This window comes from Bos grunniens, chromosome 26, assembly GCF_055505025.1.
Source record: "Bos grunniens cultivar Pamir isolate PY7600 chromosome 26, Bosgru_T2T1.0, whole genome shotgun sequence".
NCBI classification, from domain to species: Eukaryota; Metazoa; Chordata; class Mammalia; order Artiodactyla; family Bovidae; genus Bos; species Bos grunniens.
The window spans coordinates 23,382,703-23,400,943 of NC_141190.1; the positions used below are offsets into that span (position 1 = coordinate 23,382,703).

The 18,241-nt window shown below is 56.1% G+C and overlaps 1 protein-coding gene across 1 annotated transcript; it reads left to right on the forward strand.

Moving 5' to 3' along the window:
• The first annotated feature begins 2,052 nt into the window (after positions 1–2,052).
• TRIM8 (tripartite motif containing 8) lies at positions 2,053–17,912 on the forward strand. Its single transcript, XM_086377492.1, has 7 exons — positions 2,053–2,342; positions 2,781–5,042; positions 13,851–13,946; positions 14,277–14,510; positions 15,496–15,527; positions 15,662–15,777; positions 16,325–17,912. Exons 2-7 carry the CDS (start codon positions 4,473–4,475, stop codon positions 16,930–16,932), a joined length of 1,656 nt encoding a protein of 551 aa, XP_086233618.1. The 5' UTR covers positions 2,053–2,342; positions 2,781–4,472; the 3' UTR covers positions 16,933–17,912.
• Positions 17,913–18,241: the final 329 nt, after the last annotated feature.

Sequence of the window (18,241 nt, forward strand, 5' to 3'; positions counted from 1 at the left end):
GGAATTGAAGCTTAGTGTTTGAAAGTCACTTTCTCTTTGTTTATTCACTGATATGCATGCATGCGTTCATTTACTCAGCATAAGACCTCCCGTGTAAGGGGATGCAAAGTACTAAAAGATACATGCTCTGTACTTGAAGGACCCATATTAACCACCCAATCAGGAATAAAGAAATGAAGGTCCTAACGTAGAGAGGCTCTTTGGTTTTATGAAAGGATCAGACTCATGGGTCATTTTGAACTGGGCTTAAATCTCAGGTCTACCATTTAGAACAAACTCATGAATCTCAAATGCATAATCTTCAGCACAAACCTCCCCTGAGTCTGTATATAGAACTGTTTCCTCTGGAATTTCCACTGGGATAGCTAAACCAATTCAAACATAACTTAGAACTATTCAAAAATCTCTCCACCCAAACGTAATCCTCTCCAGTTCTCTCCTTCTGGGTAAATGGCATCACCGCCCAGGCTCTTGTTAAGGCCCAAATCCTAAATTCAGAATATTCTGTATTCATACAGTGGTAAGCATATCTTGATCCTATTCTTACTCTATTACTATTATGTCTTGATTCCTCTTCACCCCATATCTAATTTGCCTCTACTTCCAAAATACATCCTAAATCTAGTAGCTTCTCACAACCAGCTTCAAGTCCAAACTCCTTACCACGACACTGTGTATTCTGGTCCCGACCTGGCTTTTCCCTCACAACAGGCCTTCTTTCTGCCCTGGAACATACTTTATTCATTGCTTTTGTATTTGTTTTTCCCTCTGATTGAAGCACTCTTTGGACTTCCCAGGTGGCACAGTGGTAAAGAATCCACCTGCCAACCAGAAGACACAATTTGATCCCTGGCTTTGGAAACTCCCCTGGAGAAGGAAATGGCAACCCACTCTAGTATTCTTGCCTGGAAAATTCCATGGACAGATGAGCCTGGCGGGCTACAGTCCATGGGGTCGCAAAGAATCGGACATGACTAAGCACACATACCACACCCAGACTGTCACTTGCCTGTGAAGTGAAGTCAAAGTCTCTCAGCCGTGTCCAACTCTTCTCAACCCCATGGACTGTATAGTCCATGGAATTCTCCAGGCCAGAATACTAGAGTGGGTAGCCTAACCCTTCTCCATTACATTTTCCTGACCCAGAATCAAACCGGGATTTCCTGCATTGCAGGCAGGTTCTTTACCAGTTGAACTACTAGGGAAGCCCTGACTCCTCCTGAATATTCAGGTCTCAGCTCAAATTTCACTTTCTGAGAATACTGTGTGAGTCCCTTACTCTCCGCCACAGAAATTATCCTACATAATTAATTAAAAAATTTTTTTCTGGGGGGTACATATTCTCCAGGGAATCCCCAGGGCCTAGAAAAATGCCTGGTGCATGAGACTTTTGTTAAACATTTGTTAACTGACAGGTTGACTCCAATTTTTTTTTTTACTCCATTTTTTTAGGCCTCCGTTTTCTTTTAAACTGAAGAGACTAATAATGCATATTTTGTTTGGTAGATTTAAGCCTCAGAAATGTAGGGAAGGGAATTCTCTAGCTGTCCAGTGGTTAAGACTCTTCACTTCCACTGCAGTGGGAACAGGTTCGATCCCTGTAGAGGCACTAGGATCTCATATGCTGCCCTGGGCAGCCGAAAATAGAGTATCAAAAAAAAAGTAGGTAAAAATATTGAGGATACCGGGGAAATTGCTGCACAGTGAACCTTTGCAATTTGCTGTTGAGTTCCATCAGAACAGATGAGCTGACTGACAAACCCTCCTTTCCCTCTCAGGTAAAAGGAGACACGAGTGAAGAGGCCTAGGAATATGTGGTCCCACTCCACAGCATTATCGTCTCCCTTTTAAGAAGCAGAGAAACTCATCCCCCATTTCCAATGTTTAATGTACCGAAGTTAGCGCAAGTCACGTGAGCCCCGGGTTGCCCCGCCTTAAAGAGGCGGAGTCTCAGTTTGGAGACCAATAGCAGGAAAAGTCTCCGGAACAGCCCCCAACTCCAGACAGGGATAAGGGGAGGAGCCGGGCGCCCAGCAACTGTTATAGCACTTCCGGACAATAAGCCCCTCCCCTCCTCCTCCTTCCCTGTCCGCTTATTTCTCCAGTGCCGGGTGGGCAGAACCAGCGGGTGCTGATTACAGGCCCCGCCGTAGTGCTGCTGCTTTCTCCTCGCCTACACCTCCCAGTCTCCCCCCGCTACCCTCGCAGAGTAGCGGGACCGGCCTTGATGTAGGGACACCACCCTCCTGCCTCCGCCTCTCTCCGCGCTAACTCGGGACCCCGGCTCACCGCAGTCCGCTCGCGTCTCCACCCTGCCCGCCGCGCTGTGCTCCGAGCTCATTGTATCCTCCCCATTCCTGGGCTCAGACTCTGAGGCCAAGCTGTGGCGGGAAGATCGGGGACCCCTGTGCACCCCTCCAGCCGGTCCCGCGAATTGGGGCCCCTGCCCCGCCTGCCGTCCTCGCAACAGCGCGGTAGTGGCTAGGGCTCTCTTTCCTCACCACTAAAGCAAAGAGGGCCGACTGGCGGGCAGCAGGGACGAAGCCCCCCACTCCCAGCCGCGAGCCCCCTCCTCCCGTCCCCTTCCTAGGGGAAGGAGAGCCTAAGCCCCAGCGAGCTGAGGCAGGAAAAAGCAGCCGTGGACTGCCCAGCCAGCAGATCATTTTTATTATCGAGATTATTATTAAAAGGGGGCGGGGAGCCCAGGATGAGGGGGAGGGGGTTAGAGACGCAGCTATTTTTATTAAACAGATTATTCCTGAAATAATAATACGCGCAAGATGGCTGAAGGTGGCTGTGATGAGAGTGTTGGGGCTTCCCCCCCCCCTTTTTTTTTGATCTGAGGATAAAGCTCTGAGGCGACAGCCGCTGCGGAGACCCTGCCCGGAGTGCCCTCCCCCCAGTTGAGAAGCAGCGGGCGGACAAACGGACCCACAGACGGAGCGACTGGCTCGGGCCCGCCCCGGACGCGTCGCCTGGGCAGCAGCTGGGGGCCGCGGGCGCTCGCCTTTCTGACGACTTCTTCCAATTCTAATCTTTTTTTATTTTTTGGAAAGAACCAGGGTGGGTGGAGCAGAGGTGGAGAGAAATCGGGACTTGGCATTTTCTCCCCTGTCTTCTAATCTGAGGGAGGCCAACAGCCCTCCCCTTAAAAATCCCACCAAAAAAAAAAAAAAAAAGAGAGCGAGCGATAGAAAGAACGCTGCAGGACCCTCCAGCGAGCGCGCTCGGACCCCCGGCTCCACTGCGGCGGCTGCCGGGAGCTCAAGATGGCTGGACGCTGAGAGAGGCAGCCCGGCCCGGCTGGCTCGGCCCGGCTCCGCCGCCGCGGGCTGGCTCCGACCGCAGCCCCGAAGACCGGAGCAGAGGCCGAGAAGAAAAGAAAGTGGGGGGGGAGGGGGGCCGGGGTGGCGAAGAGGGAGGGCCGGGCCGGGGCGGGGGGGAGGGGAAGGCCGGGAGCCGAGCCTCCTGTTCATTAGCAGTTGAGAAAAATTCCTTTCTAGTTTGATCAATCCTTGTTTTCCTCGGCAGAGCCGGGGCGCCCGCCCAGCGCGGAGACGGAGAGCGGGGTCTTTCCGCGGCGGGGGCGCCCGGCGCCAGGCCTCGAGGGAGCGCAGAAGTAGAGACGAGGGGGTCAGGCCGGAGCTCCGCCGGGGCTTCTCCTCCCTCCCTTTCTGGTTGGCTTTTTTTTTTTTTTTTTTTCCACTTCTCTCCCTCCCCCTTCCGTTTCTATTTGTGAAGGGAGGAGGAAGGCAGAGGCGGGCTGCTGTCTCTGGCCGGGGACTGGAATTTCATCTGAATGACTGCCCCTGCGCTCACGCAGCGCCCCGGAGTCGGCCCGCCTGCGCCCCGCAGCCCGCACCCGCAGACCGCGGGCCAGCCGGTGGGCGCCCGCGCCGCGGCCCGGGGACCGGCTCGTCTCGCCCGCCCGGTCCGGATCTAGCAGTCCTTGGCCGGGCCGCACTCGCTTCCCCGGCCTCAGACCCCGGACGAGGCTAGGGAGGCGCGGCGCCGGCGAGCCAGGAGAGAGCCACCATTGCCGCCGCCGTCTCTGGAGGAAGTGTGCGGCTCCCGGGCTCTGTCTGCCTTGGGGCGCGCCCCAATGTCAGCCGCGGGCCGGAGTGCGGGCCGCCGGCCGCCGCAGCCCTAGCCGCGCCGACCGGGAGGCGGCCTCTTATATGGAATTTGGACCCCGGCGCTCCCCTCCAGGGCTGGTGCCCCGGCCGCGGCCCTGGCGCAGTCCGCCGCCTCCCGCTAGGCGCTCGGGAGGAGGAGGAGGAGACGCAGCCGGCTGCGCGCGCTGCGTGAGGACCGAGGCTCACTCCTCTGGGGGGGCGGGCGCGCGGAAGGCGCTGGTGAACTGAGCGACTGTCGGGACCGCTCGGGGCTCGGTGGCCCTCCCGCGGCACCGGACGGACCCCCCAGGTCGGGGAGTTGGGGAGACCTGCCCGGGCCCCCTGCCCGCCGCCGCCATGGCGGAGAATTGGAAGAACTGCTTTGAGGAGGAGCTCATCTGCCCGATCTGCCTGCACGTCTTCGTGGAGCCGGTGCAGCTGCCGTGCAAACACAACTTCTGTCGGGGCTGCATCGGCGAGGCGTGGGCCAAGGACAGCGGCCTGGTGCGCTGCCCGGAGTGCAACCAGGCCTACAACCAGAAGCCGGGCCTGGAGAAGAACCTGAAGCTCACCAACATCGTGGAGAAGTTCAACGCCCTGCACGTGGAGAAGCCGCCGGCGGCGCTGCACTGCGTGTTCTGCCGCCGCGGCCCCCCGCTGCCCGCGCAGAAGGTCTGCCTGCGCTGCGAGGCGCCCTGCTGCCAGTCCCACGTGCAGACGCACCTGCAGCAGCCCTCCACCGCCCGCGGGCACCTCCTGGTGGAGGCGGACGACGTGCGGGCCTGGAGCTGCCCGCAGCACAACGCCTACCGCCTTTACCACTGCGAAGCCGAGCAGGTGGCCGTGTGCCAGTACTGCTGCTACTACAGCGGTGCGCATCAGGGACACTCGGTGTGCGACGTGGAGATCCGGAGGAATGAGATCCGGGCAAGTACCCTACACACACACACACACACACACACTCACACACTCCCCTCCTTCCAGGCAGCCTGGGACCACCCTTCCGGACAGGCTGACTCTTGTGACATCAGCCCAGAGGCCCCCTTTCCAAACTCCTACTCTCTAAGTTTGGAGGCAAGGTCCTGGGAAGAAGGGTCCCCAATCGCTACTTGATATATTCCTGCACCTGTGCTCATAGGGGTCCATCTTGTGAGTCACTTATAGATATGAGGTGTGGGGCTGTCAGGGGTAGAGTTTGGCTGTTGCTTTTCTGTTTTGCGCGGAGCTCCCTGGCCCGGCAGTTGTTTCCGTAGGCCCTAGGGGAAGTCACTAAAGGCAGTGACCCAGGTCCTGCTTCTCCAGCTGCTGTTTATGTAATGAGTGTCCTGGTGCCGCTGCTGTGGCTGACATGATCCATGATGCTGGCATACCAATGAGGAAGTAAACAAAAGCAGCCATGTTAGTTTCAAGCCCTATTGGAAACACATTGGGGGGGTGGAGGGGGAGCTTCCGGAGGGAGAACAGAGCCCCTGGCCAAGGCCTGGGCAGCCAACGGCATCACCAGGACAGCATCTCAGCTATTGGGATTATTCCCCGTGACCCCCTCTCCATGTGTGAGAATCTCTGCCCACGGTGTGCCTGTGTGTGTTGCACGCGTCCGCATGAACACACCTTAAAGTATGTCTTCATCACCCTGAACCCTTTTCTCCCAGCCCAGCCCTCTATCACAGCCCTCCCACATTTGGGGAGGGGAAGTGGAAGACGGAAAAAGAATCCTGTGGGTTTAAGGTTGAGCCGCCTTGCAATCTGGTTTCAGGCAGCTGGCTCCCCTGGGCTGCCGGCTGGGTGATTATGGAACCGCATCCCCTCCCATTGTATACACCCTGCAGCAGCGGCCAATGTCAAAACCGCCTTCCCCCTCAGGCCTCTGGGCCTGGCCTGGCTGTGGAGCTGGACTGAAGCAATACTTCCGTCCCCTTCAGTGGAGGGGGCTCCTCCTAGGTTCCTCCCTGGTCCCCTGGCTTTCAGGGTTGAGTCATACCAGAAGGAAGGGGTTGGCCTGGGACTGTCTGAGCCATCTCAGAAGCCCCAGCTTGGGGCCTGGGTGTGATATCACGGGGGTGAGACTGGGAGTGTTGCTGGGTGGGGACCCCTGGAGGCTAGTCGAGGCCAGTGGGAGCTTGGGTATGAGGAAGCTCTGAACAGGGCACAGTTGGAGATGGGGGCTGTTTCCTGTGAGGGGGACCAGTCAGAATGAGTCACTGTTTAGCAATTAACAAACATACACATACAACTAACAAAAGGCAGGAGGGCTGCCACAGGCTGAGGGCAGGGATAACAAATAAAATTTGCTGTATAATTAGTTTCCAATTGGATGGGCTAGCTCTGGGGTTTTGTGCCAGGGCAGGGCCTCTCGATTCTTAAAGGAAGTGTGTGTGTGACGGGGGAGGATGGAGAGAAGAGCCACATCAGGACTGGAAAAGGCAGAGGCCTAGGGGAGGATATGAGCCCCTAGTGTACTCCACCCCCCACCCAGGGCAGGCAGAGCTGAGACTGTCCCTAGTATTGAGAAGCTGTTAATAAAGATAGAAGGGCTGGGAAGGAGGCTGGGAAAAGTGCAGAGAAAGAAAAACTGCCCAGTTGTCTGTCCTGGGTTTGACAGTGGAAAATGAAAGGAGGGGAAAGGTGGAGATGTGGCTGAAAGGCAGAGAAAGGGACAACCACCAGGGTGATGAGTGTAGTGTAGTGTGCACCCACGGCTTTCCGCTTAGTTGTGTCAGAGTGCTCAGGTGTCTTTCATTTCAGTGAGGGAGAAAACACCATTGTGCCTGATTTGGTAGTAGGAGGGTGTCTGTAGATGTGGGTTCGTGTTCTCGAGTGTCTTTGAGACTGTCTGCTTTGCCCTCGAAGGTGCCTGGCACACGTACCCAGTGCACCCTTGAGTTCCCACCAGCAGGTCCTTGAGCGCGTGGAAGGGCCTGAACTTTGTTAGTGGCTCCATGTGCATGTGCGGCTGTGTGTGTGTGTTCGTTCCCGTTCCTGCTGTGGGCAGGCGCAGAAGTAGTGGGTTGCATCACAGCCAGATGTGCAGTTCTGTGTGCTCAGCATCTGTGCCCCGCAGCCTGAGTCTCATTCCTTCCCAGGCTTCCCTACCCCAGGCTCTCCAGATCCTCTCTGGTGTCAGGGCACTGGCGTTGGAAGCCCTGCAGTGGTCTCAGCTCCATGCCCCTGTCACTCGTTGTGAGCTGGACTTACTGAACAGGAGGGCCTCACCCTCATGGGAGGGGGTAAGCCGCAGAGAATCTGAATGGAAGAACCCATTGCGCTCCGTCCTCACTAGGCCAGCCAGGGGGAGGGGCCTTTTCCTGGCCTCTTCCCTTTTGGGAGGGAGGTTGTCTTAAAGGGCCCCTGCTGGTGCCATGGATGAAGGCAACAGAATTCTCCCAGATACAGGAGCAGATGCATGGAAACCTGGATCACACCTTAAGATACAGACAGCTCTGCTGCTTGTGCTTCCTCTTCTGTCATCCTAGAGAAGGGGTAGGGGCTGCTGAAATGCCGTATTGGCTAGAAACAGGAAACCCTGATCAATCTCCCCCAGTGGTCCTCTGCCTCATAGTCAAAGCACCCACCTGGTTCAGGGAGCCAAGCAGGCTTCCACCTAGCAGGGGGTCTCAAAGGCAGGCCTTTGAAATCCTTGCCCCACTCTGCCCTTGTGAAGCCAGTGTGCAGGCCGTGTTGCCCTGAAGCCTGGATGCCCACTGGGTAGACTCTAGAGACCATGCTCCCGAGACACCTTTAGACCCTAGTGTGTTCTCCTTTGGGGCTATGGAAGGCTGAGGACCCAAGATTGGGGCATCCAGGTTGTCAAACCCTCTTCAGCCCCCAGGTTTAAGGGATTCATGTGAGCAACTTGGGACTGGTTTGAGCTGAGAGCACCTTTATCTTAGAACCTTCCTCAACATAGAAAGAAGACTCAAGATAAGGCCTAGATGTGTCTGTAAATGGTTACGCAGGGCGTGTGTGTGTGTTCGGGTCATAGTTGTGCCTCTGTGTCATTCCTAGTCCCCCAGACTGAGGTTGGAAATGTTCCCAGGACTCTGTACCTTGAGTTCTCAAAGGTTCAGAGTTGAGAAGAGGTTTTTCTCTGGGGGCAGGATCCCACTTCTTGGGCCAGTTTGGGGTTCGCAGCTGTTCCCATTCCTGCTGGCCAGAGGGGTTGCCCTGGGACCCGGGAGGGGACCCTAGGTCTCTGCCTCATGTGTCTGTCACCAGGCAGGCTCTGGGGGAGAGGGCTGCCCTGGCCCAGCTAGAGCCCAGCTGTGGCTGCAGCCTGCCTCAGGCAGTATCAACCCCACTGCTCCCTGCCGCCCTCCACGGACCATAATCCTCAGGTCTTAGGTGGGGTGGGAGCTAGGATGGGGAGGCTGTGTGTAAGTGTGTGTGTGACGTGTGAGGGTCAGGTAACTGCTCCTTTACCATCCTGAAGGATCGGGAAGTGGGGCAGGGCTTGGCCTTCCTCCCTGGGCCCCAGGCGGAGAGGAAGGAACCTGAGGCGGAGGCCCAGCCCCCCACCTCCACCCCAGGATCCTGCTGATACAGCCAGGCACCTGTCATGCACGCGCTGTTGATTACTCTGCCTCCCCCAGCTCTGGGTGCCTGTGCATCCATCTCCACAGATGTGCGTGTGTAACTGGTGTGTCTGGGTGTGCATCTCATGCGGAACTACTGTTTTGTATCTCACGTGTATATCTCCGAGAAGGTGCAGTGTGAATGACTGACTTAATCACAGAGTTGTCTTGTGTCTGACTGTGGGGCTGGGAAGATCCATGTGTGTGTTATTGGTGGGGGCTAGGGGTGCCCTGCTTGCTGTATACCTGTGAGTGGAAGTTGAGTGTGCACACATGTCTATCAGTGATGGCACTAGTGTGTGTGTGACTGCCTGCCTGTGTGGTTGGTTGGTAGGTGTGAGTCTTGTAACTTTCTCACCTGGTGGGGATGTTGGAGTGGAGAGGGGAGGGGACGCACCTTTGGGTGAGCTTGTTGCCCGAGGTGGGTATTGGAGGTGGAAGCCCAGATGGATCCTGCCATGCTGTGTTGGGGGCAGTCAGGGTGGTCGTAGGAAGAAGGGGAGACTGGCTGGGACCCCGGCCCCGGCCTGAGCAGGCAGGCCTGGCTGGCTGTATCCCTGGTTCTGGGAAAGCCTTCCTTCCCGGCTGGCCTGGCATTCAAACTCAGACAAAGGGGGGCTTTCTCTCTCGCCTCTTTGTTCTGCTGCCCCAGAGCGCTGCTCTCTGCATGGCAAAAGCTAATTCCACTTTGCAGCTGGGAAACCCTCTCTGGGTCTGCCGGGGCTTGCCTCCGAGGTGCCGCCTTTCTCCTTGCCCTGGCTCCTGCCCTGTAGCCACTTCACTCTGGGTCTGTGGTTGTCTGCAGCCTAGGGGTTCACACAGTAGCCCCAGGCAGGGACTGAGGCCCTGGAAGGGATGACCAGGGCAGGCAGAAGCTGCTCTGAGGCCAGGCGGGAGTGCTGTGGCCCAAGGAGAGGGGAGGCTAACTAACGTACTCCTGGGACTAGGGCTGATGCGGGAGAGTGGGGGGCGGCTTTGGCAGCTGGGGAGGAGGTTAGGAGGGGGTCACTCTGCGCAGGGGCTGCCTCCAGAGCGGGAGCTGGCATGGGGGTCATGTGAGCAGGAAGAGGTGCTCTGGCCGTCCAGCACCCTTTTCTCACCTCTAGCCCTGGCCTTCTCTGAAAAACCAGGGCCCTGGCTCCTGGGGCCCTGTTCCCTCCTGACTGCTTTTCTTCAAGGTTGACTTGAGGACTTTATTATTATCATTTATTAACTTTTATACAGCCTAGAGTCTCTATGGCCTTACCTGTCTGCCCAGTCTAGTCTGGCACCAGAAATGCCAGCTGGGCCTGGCCAGTCAGTCTCCAGAAGGCTGGGAAGCTTTCCCAGGGCAGGAATGTGAGGGGCTTATGATGGATCCCTCTCCAAGCTGGGGTTGGGCATCAGAGAGAGCAGCTCCAGGCAGTCTAGAACATTAGGCGACAGGTATGAGGGTCTTGGAAGTGTGGGAATAGTGAGCCCCCAAGTCTTCCTGATGCTTTCGGCCTCACAGGCCCAGGAGCAGACTGTGGCAGGTCTTAAGTCCTCAGGGAAGGCACAGGGGCGGGAGTGGGGCTGGGCCCACAGTGCCGCTCCTTCTGCAGGAGGTGTTGTCCCTTGAGTGCGGCTAGTCTAGACCATGGTTCTCTCCATCCTGCTTCTGCACCCTTGAGGCGTGCCACGGTCCAGGTGGCCTGCTTCGTGCTGGGAGCAGTTTGTGGAGTATGTGTCCCACTGCCTCCTGCAATAAGAGGCAGTCAAGCTGGGAAGTCTCTCACCTGTGGGTTTTTCCCAGCTAGGAAATGGAGCCTCAACTCAGTAATTTCCGGGAGGTTGAGATGGAAAGGAGGCTGCTGCTGGTAGAGGAAGGGGTCCTTGCTTCCTCTGCTCTCCATCTTCTAGCTTCTTAGCAACCTGATTCAGTCATTTGGGGGGGTCGAGGGGCAGCAAGCGGATTGCCCTTCTCCCGCCATCACTCCTAACCCCAGTTTTCCATTGTCTGAGACAGCAGTATCCCCCCAGCCTGCTGTTCCCCCAGGTGTTGACTGTGGCAGGAGTAAGATTACCTAGCCCCGAGGGAGAGTGATTCCTGCAAGGGGGAGCTGGACAAGGTAGGCCCCCTTCCCAGGCCAAGGGTGGCTCCTACCCTCTGACAGATTCCTTCCTATCCCCGGCCTCTCCCTTCCCCCTGTAATGGAGACAGAAGGCCGATGGCCTCTGGGCTGGGCTTGGGCTGATGAAACCCAGCCACCTGCTAGGGAATGTGCCCACTTGGCTGGGCTGGGCTCTGTCCCAGAGGGCTCGGGGCAGGCAGGAATTAGGACTTGGATCTGGAAGTCAAGGGAGGACAACCTCAGGGTCCCAGGGTGACAGTGCTCCCAGGAGAGGATGTGGGAAAAGCCCAGAAGAAGGAAGGGGCTGAGTCCCACCCCCTGGGACAAGACCTAAGGTGCTTCCCTGGGCTGAGGGGGGTTCAGAGGAGTGGGGTGGGGGCCTCCCACTGGTCTGTAGGATGGGAGTGAACAGGCCCACTCCAGGGCTCTGAGGAAAAGGGGGCTGGGATCCCACCTGGGGCTGCCTCTCTCCTGCCCCTCGTCTGGGACTTGGCCTATACCAGAGTAGGTATACCCCTAATCTGATACTGATGGGTTTGGCGGTGCACAGATGTGTGGGGGTGGGTGAAGCCTGGGCTCTCAGATGTCCTGGACACTGGGAAGGCCTGGAGCCTCAGAGGCATCTGGGTTGGGGGACTGTCCTCCCAATGTGGGGGTGAGGCAGCCGCCAGGCAGAAATTTGTTGCAGGGAGGTACAAAGGTCTAAAGTCCTTTGGTATTCTGGCCACCTCACCTTCACGCAGGCCTCCCTCTGTTGTCTGGGGCCTTCAGGAGGCCCTGCCCCCACCGTGCAGGGGTGTGTGTGACAGCGTGCCTAGGGCGGCCTCAGGGCCCAGGGAGCGGTGTGTGCTGGTGTGTGCCCTGCAGTTGGATACATGTCATTGGGCCGTACTCTGGGGGCTGCCTGCCCTCTTCATGTCACTGGGGGCACTTTCTACTTCCCTTCGCAGTTGAGACCCAAGGACCTTCCCAGTGGAGACCCAAGGAAGGACGTGTGACTACCTCCATTCCTGCTCTGAGCCAGCTGTGTTTCTAGACAGGCTCTGACTCCCAGGCTGGCAGCAGATCCCTGTGCACGTGGGGCTGGGGTGAGGGGCCTGCTGGAAGGATGAGGTGCTGGAGTGGGAGCAGGGCTGTATCCGTGTCATGAGGTGCTGTCCTGGGTCACTGAAAGGTCAAGTTGTTGGAGGGCGCAGTGCAGTGTGTCCCAGACTTTCCTAGCTCAGAATCTGAATGCCTCCTCCTGGCCCCAGAGATTTGGTTTTCTGTTTCCAGGGTTGCCACCAACACAAAACAGGGTCGCTGAACTCTCTTGCTGGCCTTGGTTTCCCCATATGTAAAAGGGGTTGGGGGTAAAAGGGAGGGATTGCTGGTAGCTTGTCTTGAGGAAGCCACCTGAATGTGAATGGGAGTGAGGGTCACGGGGTCAAACTTGAGGGGCACTTTGAGGTGTACACAGAGGAAGAAAAAGAACCACTTCTTGTGGAGTGGACACTTACTGTGAGCTAGGGTCTGTGTGATCTGTTTTGCAAATCTTGTTTTCTACACAAAACTCATGGGTTTATTCAGCAAACAACGTTATGCATCTGTAGGGTGCTGGGGTCCTTGGGTCTCAACTGGGAAGGGAAGTAGAAAAATACAGCAGCAAAGCCCTGTTTTCAAGAAGCCTTGAGTTTTGTTTGGAGATCAGAGTGCAGTTTGTCAGACAGACTATAGAATACTGTTGTCATAGCTCTTCCTGTGACGTGGCCACGATTTGTGTCTGTAGTGTCCAGTATAGTAGCCACTAGCTACATGGAGCTGTTGAGCACTTGAACTGAGGGCGGTACACATGAAAAACTGGTGCTTAGTGTATTTGACTTTTAATTAACTTAAAGTGAAATAGCCACATTGTGACTAGTGGCTACCATATCGGACACCACAGGTGTAGGAGTAGAGCAATGTGACAGCCCCACCATACAGCCAGGACAGGGAGAGACCTTCAGAGCCTCTGAGCAGGGGCCATGGAGAGGAGCGGAGCCTTAAGTTGGGCCTTGAAGGATAGACGGGGGATGGGAGAAGGCACCGTGGGCTACAGAAGGGCATCAGCAGGCTTCAGGGAGCTCAAATGTGCAGTGTCAGGGACAAGATACCAGCCCACCTGACTGGGAGAAGCAGGTCGTAAGAGCCTAAGGTGTTTGGAAGGAGGGGTCATTGAGGGTTCTTGGGCAGCAAAGAGATCCTGTTTCAAGAGGTGTGTCTGGTAAGGGAGGATAACAAAGTGGTTGGAACAGCCAGGATGAGCAGCGCTGGGAGGAAAGGGGTTGTGGAGTCAGATTAAGGGCTGAGAAGAGCAGCATGGTCCAGAACCTTCCAGCAAACTGGCCTCAGGTCTTCGGAGAGCCAGAGTCTCCTCTCCCTCCAGCTCCAACTAGCAAGAACTTCAGAGGCCCAGCTCTCAGTGTCAGGAGCAAGCCAGGGGTCAGCTGGCTGGCTTGATGTCCTGCAAGTGTAAGGCAAGCATAAGATCAGATCTCTGGGCTGGGCCAGAGGACTTGTGAGACCCAGAAAGGCTGTGTGAAGCTCTGCACCATTTCTAAGATGGTGCTCCCCAGAGAGAGGCCCCACGACTTGGATAAGAACAGACCCTACTGCCTGGTCATTTAGGTTTGTATTCCAGCTCTGACACTTACTAGCTGTGTGACTTCGGAGGAACTACTTAACCTTTCTGGTTTCCTCTTCTCTGAAATGTGGATAATAATAGTACTTATCTCACAGCATTACTGGAATGATTAGATAATTCTATACAGGAAAAGTGCTTAGAATGGAGGCTGGCCTGACCCTGCCCTCAGAAAGCTCATGGTTTAGATATGTGTGGGAAGCTATTCCCGGTTCTCTGTTCTGGGGACAGGCTGGCCAGGCACTTGTCACCAGGGCCCTGGGATTGCATGAGGGCCAGAAGGGATTGGGTGGCCGAAGTTTTAGATCATCTGGGTCAAAGGATCAATAGGATGAGTTTGTTCTGTACAGGGAAGAATGGTGTTCACCCATCTTAGCCCCCTCTGATGCCCTTCCCCCTACTGTCTCTGCAGAAGATGCTGATGAAGCAGCAGGACCGACTGGAGGAGCGAGAGCAGGATATTGAGGACCAGCTGTACAAACTTGAGTCAGACAAACGCCTGGTGGAGGTAGCCAAGCCCATGCCCATGGTATAGGGTGGGGATGGTTTGGGTACAAGGCCTGGGGCTAGTTCCTTGCTTGGGCTCGGACCTGTTGCATGGTCAGCTCTATATGCCAGAATCCCTTGCTCAGTCATTCAATGACCTGTTGGTGGATGAGCCCCCAACTGGTGCCAGGGTTGCTGTACTACCAGTTCAGGATTCCAGGTCCGACCTTGACCGCGGGAAGCCCTAGGCAGCCTGGGGGTTTGGGGTCCCAGACTCCCCTATCCAGGATGGGAGTCAGGCACGAGTGGCAGCCAGAGCCACCCCTACTAACCGGTCCCCCGACCCTTGCAGGAGAAGGTGAGCCAGCTGAAGGAGGAGGTGCGACTGCAGTACGAGAAGCTGCACCAGCTGCTGGACGAGGACCTGCGGCAGACAGTGGAGGTCCTGGACAAGGCCCAGGCCAAATTCTGCAGCGAGAACGCAGCGCAGGCGCTGCATCTCGGGGAGCGCATGCAGGAGGCCAAGAAGCTCCTGGGCTCCCTACAGCTGCTCTTCGACAAGACAGAGGACGTCAGCTTCATGAAGGTGGGCTGGGCCCAGGGCTGGCTGGCGGGACCCAGGGGGGCATTTCTAAGTTGGAGTCCGCGTGCTTTGCTCCCCAGCTGGCTCCCCCACCACAGGGGTTTGCAGCCAGCCTGCATGGATTCAGAACCTCCCCACCACCCCCGTTCTTCCTAGCTTTATGACCTTGGCAAGTCATATACATTCCCTAGGCCTCAGCTCCCTCACTTATAAAATAGTGTTGATAATGTTTTTGTTCAGTCACTCAGTCGTGTCCAGCTCTTTGCGACCCCATGGACTGCAGAGGCCAGGCTTCCCTGTCCTTTACTATCTCCCAGAGCTTGCTCAAACTCATGTCTGTTGAATCAGTGATGCCATCCAACCATCTCGTCCTCTGTCATCCCTGTCTCCTCCTGCCTTCAGTCTTTCCCAGCATCAGGGTCTTTTCCATACAGATCTATTATCTGTTATCCATAATTCCAGATTTTTAAAAATCTCTGAAAACCGAAAGAGAAAAGTTCAGGCAACTCATTTAACGGCAAACATTTGACCTGAACTAATGTTGGCAATTTATGGTATTTATTGGTCTTACTTGGTACAAATGTTGAAACGTTGCTGTAGAAACATTGATGTGTTAGATTATGGTGTCCTCCGTAATCACATATTATGATACAGGCATCACATGTCCCTTCCAAAATCCAAAAAATTCCATAATCCAAAACATATGCTGCCCCAAAGATTCTGGATAAAATATTGAGTGCCTGCAGAACCTTCTTCTTGGTAGTTGTTTAGATAAGATGCTGGATGTCTGGAAAGCACTCATAGTGTTGTCTGTCACACAGCAAGAGCTCAGTCTTCTGAAAACAGAGGCACCACACCCTCTGCCCCTGAACACTCTGGCCAGCCTCAAAAGTGTCAGCCCTGCGCAGGGAGAGAGAGAATGGGGCAGCTTCCATCTTCCCCTCTCCCATGCTGCCTTTCCCACTGACACCCTTTTCTCTCCCCCTAGAACACCAAGTCTGTGAAAATCCTAATGGACAGGTGAGCAGATGGCCGCTGGCCCTCAGGGGAACACACGTGGAGGAGGGCAGGAAGGGGCAGGCCCACGGCGGGGAGGTAGGGCGGGCTTACGCGTGATACCTCCTCACAGCAGACGCCCCATCCACTGCCCCCAGGACCCAGACCTGCACAGGCAGCAGCCTCTCTCCCCCTAAGATCGGCCACCTGAACTCCAAGCTCTTCCTGAACGAGGTGGCCAAGAAGGAGAAACAGCTGCGGAAGATGCTAGAAGGTGAGGGTGAGATCCTCAATCAAAGGAAGAGAAACCTTTGCATGCATGCTCAGTGCAGTTGTGTCTGATACTTTGCAACCCCATGGACTGTAGCTGGCCAGGCTCCTCTGTCCATAAGATTCTCCAGGCAAGGCTACTGGACTGGGTTGCCATGCGGTCCTCCAGGGGATCTTCCCAACCTGGGGATCAAGCCTGTGTCTCCTGCATTGCAGGAGGATTCTTTACCCACTGAGCCACTTGGGAAAGCCGAGGGAACCATCTGGGCAAGGGTAAATGCCAGAGCCTTCCCTCTGAGCGGTAGCCTGGCCTGTCATAAGCCTTGCCTCATATCCTGGCTCTGCCACTTCCAGCTGTGGGACCTTGGGCAGGCCATAGTACTTCCCTGAGCCTTGGCTTCTTCAGCTGTAAAATAGAAATGGAGTAGCCAGCATCAAGACGATGTGTGATGTACTGTGCTTGGCCCCATAGACAGAAAAGTTCCCCAGGGAGAGGAGGCTGGGGTGGCCTGGGATGGGGCTTTAGCGACTTTTGCCCAAACTTTCCACAGGCCCCTTCAGCACACCGGTGCCCTTCCTGCAGAGCGTCCCCCTGTACCCTTGTGGCGTGAGCAGCTCTGGGGCGGAAAAGCGCAAGCACTCGACGGCCTTCCCTGAGGCCAGTTTCCTAGAGACGTCGTCGGGCCCTGTGGGCGGCCAGTATGGGGCAGCGGGCACAGCCAGCGGCGAGGGCCAGTCAGGGCAGCCCCTGGGGCCCTGCAGCTCCACGCAGCACTTGGTGGCCCTGCCGGGCGGCGCCCAACCAGTGCACTCGAGTCCGGTGTTCCCCCCATCGCAGTACCCCAACGGCTCCGCCGCCCAGCAGCCCATGCTCCCCCAGTATGGCGGCCGCAAGATTCTCGTCTGTTCTGTGGACAACTGTTACTGTTCTTCCGTGGCCAACCACGGCGGCCACCAGCCCTACCCCCGCTCCGGCCACTTCCCCTGGACAGTGCCCTCGCAGGAGTACTCACACCCGCTCCCGCCCACCCCCTCCGTCCCCCAGTCCCTTCCCGGCCTGGCGGTCAGAGACTGGCTCGATGCCTCCCAGCAGCCTGGCCACCAAGATTTCTACAGGGTGTATGGGCAGCCGTCCACCAAACACTACGTGACGAGCTAACGCCACGCGGGCGGTGAGCACCGGGGAATCTGCCCCCTCAGCCCCCGGTGGCTCGGGGATGATGCATCCAGAGACCTGCCCCTCTACCTTCCTGTCCTCCCTCCCTCCCTCCCTCCTCCATTCCCCCAAGTCTTTTCCTTTTGGATTTTGTTTTGTTTAGGGCTTGTTTTGATTTTTTTTTTAATGAATCTCCTGGACGCGGAGGTGACAGTGGGAGCTGGCCTGGGCCGGGGCCGCAGGTGGCCCCGGAGTTGGGAAAGCGTCTACCTCAAGGCGCTGAGCTCTCTCTCTCTCTCTCTGTCTCACCTTTTTCCCTCCCCTCCTTCCCCTTCCCACCCCTTGGCTGGAAGGAGCCTCAGCTTCCTTTACAGCCTTGAGGGGAGGGGCAGTTTCCAACTCTCCTCACCCAGCCCTGGGAGGAGGGCCCAGGTGCCCACTGGCCTGCTTCTCCTGTTGGTTTTCTTTTGGGCAGTTTGATCACTGACTGAATAAGGAATGACCTGTAGATTGTGGGGCCTTTTTTTTTTTTTTTTTTAAACGAAGAATGATTTTTCCTGCTTCCTTCTCACCATCCTCCCAGACGGAGTTCAAAGGCCACTTCTCAAGCAGCTTTCGGCACCTTCAGCCTCAGAATGGAATCTTAAAGACAGGAACCCCATGTCCAGGAAAGGGGAAAAGGAACTTTGCCAATGATAGTGACCACAGCAAAAGCAAATAATAATAATATTAATAATAATAAAGAGAAATAAAAGAAATAATAAAATAAGAAACCATAGCACAGCCCTTGTCAAGGTCAGCGGGAGAGGAGGGGCTGCCCGGAGTTGGGTCCTTGCCTGGGTTTTGACACAGCAACTTCCTGTAGTGAGCACTTTGTATGAATCGTGGACTTCCTGTTCTCAAGGCGCAGGTATTTATTCTGTAATCTGTCTAGAGCACACACCGAAATCCAACCTTCTAATAAACATAATGGCGCAGTCCCACTCCCTGCCTCGCCTTTTACCCCCAACTCCCCCAGGCCTGGGGTCTTCAGGCATTGGTGTGAGGAGGGGCCCCTTCTAGGGACGGAAGCCCCGGCCTTGATTCTGTTCTGGGTTTAGGCTGTTCCAGGCCTGTGAATGTCAGTTCGTCAGCCACTAGCTATATCTACTCTCGGCCTTGGGTTCATTTGACAAATATTTGCTGAGGGCCTCCTAGGCCCAGCCTCCCTGCTGCATGGGCCCCGGCATCTCTTTGAGTTTCTGCCAACATGCTCTTAGCAAGGACAGACAAAGGAAAAAATACCTTTCTATGAGTCTTGCAAAGTTTACCT